General features: G+C 30.6%; 2 protein-coding genes across 7 annotated transcripts in view; both read right to left on the bottom strand.

The window, feature by feature from the left end:
• The window catches only part of LOC145334613 (cell death-inducing p53-target protein 1-like), a 345,932-nt gene that overhangs the window by 309,043 nt on the left and 26,068 nt on the right, over positions 1-10,821 (bottom strand). The window lies entirely within an intron of this gene.
• LOC145334611 (uncharacterized) overlaps positions 3,286-10,821 on the bottom strand; it is a 35,441-nt gene continuing 27,905 nt past the window's right edge. For 2 of the 4 annotated variants that reach the window (XM_080180135.1, XM_080180136.1), the window contains exons 5-7: positions 5,740-5,805; positions 5,349-5,395; positions 3,286-3,585 (exon numbers count right to left, since the gene is read on the bottom strand). In XM_080180135.1, the coding sequence (XP_080036261.1) occupies positions 3,537-3,585; positions 5,349-5,395; positions 5,740-5,805 (162 nt within the window). In that variant the 3' untranslated portion in view covers positions 3,286-3,536. The remainder of the gene's footprint in view (positions 3,586-5,348; positions 5,396-5,739; positions 5,806-10,821) is intronic. The other 2 variants (XM_080180137.1, XM_080180138.1) reach the window with 1 other exon arrangement.

Raw genomic sequence — 10,821 nt, 5'->3', positions numbered from 1 at the left:
GGGTTCCTTCGTATTTTCACAGAAGCTTTTTATAATAATGATGCAGAAACATTTTTGAATACATTTATTAAATACATTTTTCTCCTAATACCCAAATACTTTTTAATCTCCCATTCTTTATGACCTTGAATGACAGCCACTAATCCTTTATCTAATAAACAATAATCATTTAAATGAATGTCCGTAAAGAATTGACCAAAGAAATTCAGGGCTTCTTTTACATCTTACTTAGAGACATTTTAAAATCATTTAAATTAGTTATGTCAAATAAAAGTTTAAGCTGTAACTATAACTGAACTATAGAATATTTTAATAAAATAAAAAGTGTATGATTTCTTTTCTATGGCGCTTTACTTTGGCATGTTAGAATTATCCTATCGATTTGAAACTTTGCTTGATGATTCCTATAACAGTCAGGTACAAATTAGAAAACGAAGCAACTCTATAATAGATACCAGAACGTCCGTACATATATTTAACGGGCTGATTTTTAACTAATAATGATTCTAAATTATAATATGCGAGGCAACTCTATAATCAAATCCTAAATATTAAAGTATGTCATTTTACTCTATTCTATTTATGCAATTTTGCAACAAATTTATATATAATTTCATTTAGACTTAGAAATTTATGTTCTGATTATTAAGTTATGACACTCTACAAGAGGTATTGTTCGTTTGTCCTTCCTTATGATTTTAAACATGAATCAAACTATGCATTTATGTATTTTTCAATTGTTTATAATAGATAAATTACGAATTAAGGAATATAAATCATGTACATTTGAAGTATGAGATATTATTTTTTTGTTTTAATAGAAACTCAAGAAAATCATTTAGAAAATCGGAATTAAGACCCATGTTACTTAAAATTGTTAGAGCAGATTTTACAACAAACAATAATTGAGAGAAACAGTTTAAAATGGTCCATCTTGATTAACATTCATCTTTACTGATTTTTAATGAGCGATCTTTGGCAATTAGAATTAGCAGTGATAGTTGAAAAAATATTTCATTTTTAGCAAATATAGGGTACCAAACATTAAAAAGATAAAAATTTTCTTTGAGATGAATGAATTCTGGGGTGTCATTATTGAAATAATAGTCTAAATACAAGGCAAGTGCATTTATAAAGAATTTTGGGTAAAGGCAGAAGAATAACGAGTGTTCTATACTACTTTCTACATTACATAGATTACAGTAGAATCACTATGACTAAAGAGACCAAGTTTTCGTTTTGATACAAGAGTGCGGGATATTTGCTTAAAAAAGAAACTTTTAAAATACAGGGGTAGGGGAAGAGAGAATAATTTGTTGATGCTCAAATCAAAAGTCTCTGTGTCAGGGAAAAATAGACCATCTCTTAAACGAGTTTTTATTGCAGGATGTTGTTTTTCGAATATAATTAGGGTAGGTCCGTCCGTAAGTCCGTACGTCACAAACGGATAGCTTTTTTTGTTAATTTAGGCTTGTTAGAATTGTCCTATCCATTTCAAACTTTGCATGGTGATTCATTTAGTAGTTAGGTACGATTTAGAAAGCGTAGCAACTCTATAATCATAACAAGAGTGTCCGTACGTCCATTTTAGACCTGTTGATTTTTTTACTTTTTTAATAACAAATTTTTATGTGATTTAATCCTCCGATTGATCTGATTTTTGGTATGTTGATTCCTGGGACAACAAAGTATAATGTTATAAGCAAAGCAACTCTATAATCAAGTCCTAAAAATGTAAGTATGTCCATAAACATTATCCTGTATCAAGCAGTTTTTCAACAAATTTACTTACAATTTTGCTCCGATTCTTATACATTTATATTCTGATTATTCAGTTCTGACACTATATAAGTGTGTCGGTATGTATTTCTTGTATTCCCCGGCAAGTTCGAACCCATTAATCCCTTTTTCCTTACACCAGAATTCCCCAGAGAATGAGTGTGTTATGCGGCATTCCCAACTATCTCCGCGCGTGGCTTGTAAACGAACAAAAGAGACGCGCACTTTTCCTTTGATAAGTCCCACGTGAGGAGCTACGTGAATGAAAATAATGTATTGCTTGAATATACATGCGCTCTGATGTGTGGAAGATCTCAAATAAGCCTTCCTGCTTAGTTTGACATCATATGTGGTAAGAATTTATCTTTTAATTCTTGAAAATAAGCGTAGAATGGTACAATTTTATGAAGAAATTTAAATCATTAATTTTTCAACAAATAGACCATTTAACTGCTAAGTTTTGATATACGAATATTTACTTTTATAATGTTGATTATTTTATTCTAAAATTATCAATTTCTGATGCGATTTAATATGATTCGTGCCAATTTTAAGTTTTTTAGAAAATTCATATTTTTTATTAAATTAAAATCACGCAACCTTGATGCTAAAAAATAATAACAATTAATTTTATGTAATTAATTCTTATATTTTTGTTTTAGACTTACTGTTTTCATGGTAATAAATACACATTCGTAAACTTCACTATGTTGGTCATTCGGAGGGCTTCGAGATAAGATTTCGAGAACTGCTAGGCATTGCGTTCCGAAACAATAAGTGTTAATGTCCATTAGTTCCACCGTTTTAGTGCTTCGCTTTTAAGGATGTTGTCATCCTTGTTGTCTTCCAACAGAAAAAGTGGTGGTGAGACTGAGATCTATTGGTTCATTTTTAACAAATTCAAACTAAAATTCATAGTTTTAAAGTAAAGTTCTTTTATTTTAACTTCTTTCATGTGTAGTAATATTTAAAATACACATGTAATATTAAAATGAAACTGATTTTATTGGGTAATACTGTGCAGTTTAAATATACGTTTAATTATACTATGCGTTTGGTCAACATTAAGAGCAGTCAGACTTAATAAGCGCATTTGACTAGAAGCTTACTCACAATTTTACGCAATATTGCGAAAGCTACTATTCCCTTTACCAAAATAAATTCAATTTAGAGTCCAGTGAGAAAAGCATAGTTTTTTAAAAAATCTTCCCTTTAACTATTGAAAAAATCTATTTTGTTAAACCCCGTTTAATCTAAGCTTAGCGTTGAACTTGGGAGCTCGTCACGAATGGGTTAAAAAAATAACAAAAGTTATGACATGTTCTTTAAAAGAGAATAACTACAAGCTTTAATTTATGAAATATCTGGTGCAACAATTTATAATTTGTAAAGAGCATTTTTTTGGTTTAAAATTAAACCCTTGATTAGCCTTTCATTATAAAGCTATTCTAGTGTATTTTTCAGTTAGAATAAATCTTTATTAATATTTCATTAAAACCAACGTTATTTTAAACTTACAAAGAAATAGTTTATTAGTCAATTTAATTTCAAGGTATTACAATGGGCTTAACATATTCTCGTTATAGAGCAGCTACAATATCAAGGATAATTATGGGTTGTCTTTCTTAATTAGTTGTCAACTATTTGTTTTAAGGAAAGAAAAAAGATAATTAATATATTATTTTACTAAAGATAAACAGTTCTATATTTAATGCAATATTAGAAAGTATGTAAAGATAAATATTTTATGACCAATATTAATAGCCAGTTTTCTTTTCTGCCAAAACACACTTTTCATTAGTAAACCTGAAAATAAAGATTTGCACATTTAATTAATACACAGTGGGATCTTTTGCCAAAAAACGGGACATTAAGGGTAGACAAAAGTAAACATCAATAAAAAAGCTTGTACTTGACGAAATGGTGTAATTTCTTTTGCTTTAACTCAAAAATAACATAAATTTTGCTCCTGTTAACTTCTAATGTGCATTTGGTAAGTACGTCTGGCGGTTTTAGAGGAGCGAAGCTACCCTATTTTTAAAAAATCTATAAACCTTCATAACTTTTGTTAGGATAGGAATATTTTAACAAAATAAACGTCTATGTAAATATTTCTTCAATGCAAACAATGTTTGTGAACATGAATATAGCGTCAATTGCACCCAGTTCGAGTCCCGGCATTTTTAGGTAGGTCCAGTATAAGTAAAATAGGACACTAATAAGGCATGTTTTCTAATGTTTTTTTTTTTACAGATATAAACAACAATAACATAATTTTCAAAACACTTTTGATTTTGTGTTAATACCTTTATTCTAAGTCTAGCTATCTTCATTTAAAGTTTGTATAAGAATATAAACATAATTGCTTATATTATATTCTCTCTCAAACGTATATTTCTTTCTCTCTCTCAGACGCATATATAATGTTTTTGCAAAATTATAATTATTCCCCGAATTTGAATTTCTGCTGAACCAAAACCAGTTAGAAATACAATTTTTTTCAGAACACATGAAATTTAGCAAATTTAATTGCTAAAATAAAAGTATTTTTAAGTCATCTTTTTTTAAGGACTCCTTGTTCCCTTAAATGTCCATTAAAACCGCGAGAACGGCAAAAATCGTTAAAAATCACACCTACGGCGGCAAATAACGGCGAAACGGTTGGCCGGAGGCAAATAATGCATAAGTAAAGAAAGTTTCGCCTCAAAAAGTTAGAAAACATTGCAGAGATGACTTTGGGCTCTAAAATGTCTCCTTCCCCCTCTAACAAGGGAAAATTTCAAATTAACAAGAACGAAATTGTTCAAACCATGCAATGTAAAATGCTCAATTACTCAAAAACGGCCGGGAGGCCCCAGGTTATGAAAACTGTTTTAAACACAATACATGTTGCATATTAATATTATTATTGCAAAACCCGGGGCATCCTGGCCGTTTTTGGGTAAAATGGAGAAAACTGATTTTTTGGGGTTAAAAATCTTAATATTTTTGGTGAAATTTTCTCACAAAATGTCAATTTACACCACCAAAAAAATATTTTTTAAAAATTTTTCTTTAATTAGACATTGGTACAGGTATCTGAAAAGTACCTCAATCAAAAATTATTTTCATAAGATGAACATAAATGTATTTTTTGTTGCTTTGAAAAAATTGTGTAAAAAAATCTGGAAAATCATCAAAACTGAAAAGAAATTTTTCACTACCTTTTTTAAAAATGGCATAAATCCGCCAAAAATGAATATTTTTTAAAAATTTCTTTTCTAGCTGTCTACTTACAGCCATTATTGATTCCTAGGATAGATAAAAGTCAATTTTAAATTTTTTGGATATCCCACTGGATCCCACTGTGATAATATGCATAATTTATAAATTAACTACCTTTATAAAATTATTTGTTATACTTGAACGTTGTTATGTGTTATTGTAATAAAAGGTCAACTTATTTATCAATTTAGCTCTTAAGACAAAACTTTCTGAATGATGAAGCTAGTAGTTGTCTGGTGTATTCATCTATACTTATAAATTTAAGGTTAACGCAATGTCTTCAATAAAAATTAAAGAGTTCTTACGTATTTCTGATTTTTTCTTCGAACTCGCTCTCGCTCCCGCTTGTATCCTACAAAAAATGTAAATAACAGTATGTGTTTGTACTGAAGGATCTTGCTACCCACTCAACTGATATGATTCTCCTTTACATTGCAGTGCAAAGCTTCACAACTGTCCAGGGATGGTTTATAACTATTTTTTGGAGGGAACTTCGACCCCCCAAATAAAATTTCGCTACTGGAAGATAAATGTGGAGGGTCACGTTTTTCTTTCAGAACAAAAAGTAAAGTGGATGGTCGACTTCTCCCGCTCCTTCCCTTAAGTGCCCTTTGTTGAATAAAGGGTGGTAAGGTTTTTTGTCTGCCCGTTTAACCATTAAACTGATTAAGTTCCATTATATCATACATTTTTTACCTGATTATTTGTAGCTTCAGTCTTTTCACCAATGTTTAAATGTTCATGAAACACTATCCCCTTTCCCTTAACAACATATACAATATAGGTAAAATGTATATGTAATCCTTATATACCGAAGAATTTCGATCACCGCTGAACCGAGAGGGCTCACCTTTACAGTGTAGTTCCTAATAGGTCCTGGGAAGTTTTAGAGCTATGTAAGGGGAGGGTACCACCACCCTTCTACGAGAAATCGTAAAAAATACCAAAAAATATTTCTTACAGGTTTTCCCAAACTACGAGTGTTCCTAGATTAAAACGTTTATATAAAACGATCATTTCCAATAGCAACAATTATTTATCTAGAAAATAGGTCAATTATTGGAAACCTTTATCTAATTAAAAGTAGTGCAATATCTGTAAAATAATTTACTAATAAATTATAGAGGTATAAAGGACAGGCACACATATGTATATGTAGATATTAATTACTAGCGGCTACGCCCCTAGAGGGTTCTGTGGCCCTTAAAGTTTTAAGATAAAACAATCTTTTTGGGATAGGAGGTATTTTTTCAGGGGAAGATTTCTCTTGGGAGGGTTGTGGTACCTTCCTCCAAAATAGTAATAAACCTTCCCAGGACCTATGAGAATGTACCCTTTAAAAGAGAAACATTTCGGTTCAGCGCGGCGGTTGGTTAGGGAGATTGCATTATAATTCATGTTTTTTCTATTTACAGAACCCTTTTTATCCATAAATTATAATGCATTTTCTTTAAAATAGACAATTTAATTTTGATAATTATAGAGTGGCCTAGCTTCTGTATGAGTATGTTTTCTTTCTAGAATATTCTTGAAGTAATCTAACGATTGCCTATTTTAAAGGCGCGCCTAAAAAATAAATGTCAGACCACGCAGGCCTGTAGCAAGGGCGTTCAAGCTATTAGAATGCTAAAATTTTGAGTACATAATAAGACATACAATATTGCAGAAATTGGCCACTCATAGCAGTCAAAATATTCATAATTTACCAATTTTCTTAAAAAATACTAGTAGAAATAGTAAAAACGAAGTTTTAAGACTTGAAGGGGAAGATTCGGTTTCGGGGAAAAGTTCCAAGAAAACGTCAGTTCTCATGAGTTTAAACATCCGACTCCGTGTATTAAAAAATACTACTTTTTGATCATTTTATCATTTTTCATGCAAAAACAGTATGAATTTTAACAATTAAATATAATAAATCAGTAAAATATAACACTTTTTAGACATTTTATTTTTAAATAACATTTTTTATACAATAGAACAAAGTTATTCAATGAATATTAATAAGTCTGTTTTAGCACAAATCCGCGCAAATACTTTTTCACATATATCGCATGAATATGGTCAAATAGATTAAAACACTCCCGTGTAACAAAATTTGGACTTTTTTCCGGACTCGTTTATTTCAAATTAGGTTTTAAAACTATATTGTGTATTAGAATAAATTTTTATTTTTAATTAATTGTATTAATAAATGTAATGAAATTTGTGATTATTAAAAGTTATGTTACATTATATGAATGCAATGTAATAATTTTGCAACAAAGGAGTGTGTTAGAATATTTGCGCACGGGGCCTAAGTCAAGGTTTTTTTCTGGCAATAATATAACTGATATGGGCACTGCTGGGAGATTTTAGCTGGCAGTCGGACACCAAGGCTCATTTGGAGCATACATCTTTTTCTTTAGTTCTCTAAGCCCTTTTCTTACAGCATAAAATTCTTGCCATTTCTTTGTTGCAAATCCTAAAATAAAAATCAATTTATGTCTTAGTACTATTTTTTATTAAACTTTATTTTTCCTTATCAATAAAATTACATTTCCTTGCTAAAAATACCTTTTTTTTATTCGCTCGTTTTTTAAGCTGTAAGCCTTTATTTGCATTTCACTAAAGTAACAGGATGTTTGTCTGCCAATACTAAGTTTTAATATTTCAAATTCAAAATACTTAGGGGAATTAAACTAGGCACATTATTTTTTGAAAGGTGTATTTTATTAGGAGTTAGTTAGGGGATTTATAGTTTAACAAGGGGATTTAAGGGGTTTTCCCTTTTTTCTAACTCCATTTTCAGAGATAAATGAGGTTGTTAACTCTGGTGAGACTCGATAAGCAAGTTAACACGTCTCATGTGGTTCCGTAATCCAAGGTAAGAGGTTTTTTTTAATTATTTCATATTTTTTGCTATATCATAAAAATTTTTTTTCCAAACAGGGAGAGGGCTTTTTATAAAAAGCAGTAATATTTTTTTCCCTATCAATAAACATCTCCCTGCTTCCAAATAAAAGATAAAACGTAGACAAACCACTAGTCCATTTAAAAAACAGAGAACATACAAAACAAATGTTTTTTTTGACATAGCAAAATTATGAAATATTCATTTTAAAATTACCTTTAAAACACTAGTCATAACCAATACTAACAAGTAATAACAAGTCCAATAAGTTTCTGCAGCAAAACAAGCTAAAATAAAATAAATCTATGAAATGGATGAATCTAAATTACCTCCTAAAGATATAGTCAGAGACACGGACATAGACAGTGATACAGACAATAGCCAACCATTAAATGGGGGGTCAAAAAATTTACCCAAACAGGTTAATGTTACAGGGGCACATATGATACAACAAAGTACAGACAAAACAAATAAAATTCTAGTACCAGTTCAAGTACATTCAGAAAATACAAAAGAGACAGAAAAGAAAGACAAACAGACAGATAATGAGTATGAGACGTCAGATTATGACCATTCAGAGAAAAAACAGAAAGAAGAGAGTCAACCAATTGACAGTGACAAAGAGAAAGACGGACATAAAGACAAAAAAGATAAAATTGAAAAGGTCAAAGTCAAAAAAATAAGCAAAAAGAAAAAGAAAAATAGATTTGAAGACGCTACCTCTAGCTCTTCAGATTCAAATGATGAGGACAGAGACATGGTCGATGAAGTTCCAAAACAGCAGGATAAACCTAAAAGTAAAAAAATAGAGAGAAATGAATTACTTGATAGACTCCTAGAGAGAGAGAGACTAGCAGGGACGGACTTAAGTATGCAAAGAATTTTAGAGTTGATTCCCAGTAACCTAGTAACTGGCCCATGCGAACATAAACGACTTGTCAAAGAAATTAAGTTACTTGGCAAGGTGCCAACATCTTTTGGAGAATCTAGCAATCTTAGGAGTTTTTTGCTTAACTTTAGGTATATTGAAAGATTTAAAACACCATGGACATATGCTACATACAATGCTCTTTTAATACATTATTTTTCAACTGAGGCCCGTTTGTCATTAGATAAACTAGACATAAATCCTAACGAAATGACTAGCAAAGAATTCGTCACGTGTATAATGACAACAATAGCACAAGAAACATTAAGTGCCGCAGAGTATGAAGATAAGTTTAACAAATACAGATTTACTATAGATGACGAAATAAAGCCTGCACAATGCATAGTTAAGCTACATTCATGGCTAGAAAAAACAGCCATGGAAACAAAACATAAACTAGAAAAAATTCGTATGAAATTTGCAAATTACTTTGTGCCAGCAAACTTAAAAAGTAATTTTTTACATGCCACATCGGCAGCAGCAAATGTAAATGTATTCATCAACTGGTTTCGAGAATTTAGACCGTATCTACAAAATGAATTTGAGTTTAAGAGAAAAAAAGACAGATATAAGGAAAATAAAGTGAGTGCACAGCCAATAAAAGTAGTAAACAAACAAGAAATGACAGAAGGAAAGACACCAATAGCATCAGGGACAAACCCTGGAGCTCAAAGACAAAGAACACCTTGCGAATATTGTGGCAAAACTAACCACAATTCTCGATATTGCGCCAACCATACAGACCCAGAAATTAGGAAGAAAAACATTAAATGGTTGGAAGATAATAAAGGTATTAGAGATTTAAGGAAACAGGCTATGTGTCTTAAGTGCAATGAAAGCACACATTCTAGTGCTTCATGTCTAGTCTATCCAAATGTGGCCCCCTCCCAAGAGCAATGTTCAAGGTGTTTACAATATGGCTTGCCAAGAAAATACCATCCTATAAAGAATTGCTTATTGCCCCAACCAAAAGATATAAAAAACTAGAAGCGTCCCCATACCATCATTCAATTCAGAGTAATAATAGTAAAATAACAATTATAATAGATTCACCTGCAAATATAATATCTCAAGCAGAAAATGATTCTAAAAACGTCGCTCTATCCAGTAACACGTCTCCAAGCACACTAAAAAAATCAGAATATAAAGAGAATGATAGCACCCATAAAAGCGAAACAATAGAGGTAACTAGAGAAAATGAAATAGAGGAAATTTCCAATAAAGATATCTGTACAGATCCTAATGTTAATATGTTAAATAATGTAACTAATCAGAATATTAATGAAATGTTAGTCAGTAAATCAGTTTTAAGTAGTGAAAATAGTATAATGAATACTGAGATAGATAATGTAAATAAAGTAATAGATAATAAAGTATTAGATTGTAAGATAGATAAGAATAATGTAAGTAATGATAAAGTAGTAGGTAGTGTATTAGAAATAAGTAATAAGATAGATAATATGCTTAATGGTGATGGGATTAGTAATTATTCTACTTCTTTTTTGGAAGATTCCTCTAGTGAAAACTCTAGTAAAACTCTAATAAAAGGTAACGAGCCTATGTTATCTGAGTCCGTATCTACATATAGTAACGTTTCAGCCAAACAACAGATAATGGAGCTTTTCTTAAACTCACAGAACATGACGGACATAAGCACAGACGGACAATCTGAAACGTCCATTTGTACAGGCAGTACATTACAAAATTCTACGGATAATGAAAATAGCGATAATGAAAGCAGTATAACATTGGAGAGTGAAAATTCTGATTTTAATGAATCAACTTATTCAAAATATTTAAATAAAGTTTGCAGTAAAGATTATGAAAAAAGCAAAAAAACTTTTAAAAACATGGATTATCTTAATACCATTGGAAACATTGTTATTGATCAAGCTTCTAATAATGAAGAAAGCGAAAATTCTGATATTTTTACATTACATGAAGGGGAAGTTCACCTGGA

The sequence above is a fragment of the Acartia tonsa genome, chromosome 12 (assembly GCF_053477335.1).
Source record: "Acartia tonsa isolate MP-2025a chromosome 12, ASM5347733v1, whole genome shotgun sequence".
In the NCBI taxonomy this organism is placed as follows: Eukaryota; Metazoa; Arthropoda; class Copepoda; order Calanoida; family Acartiidae; genus Acartia; species Acartia tonsa.
This window is presented reverse-complemented; position numbering and strand designations above follow the sequence as displayed.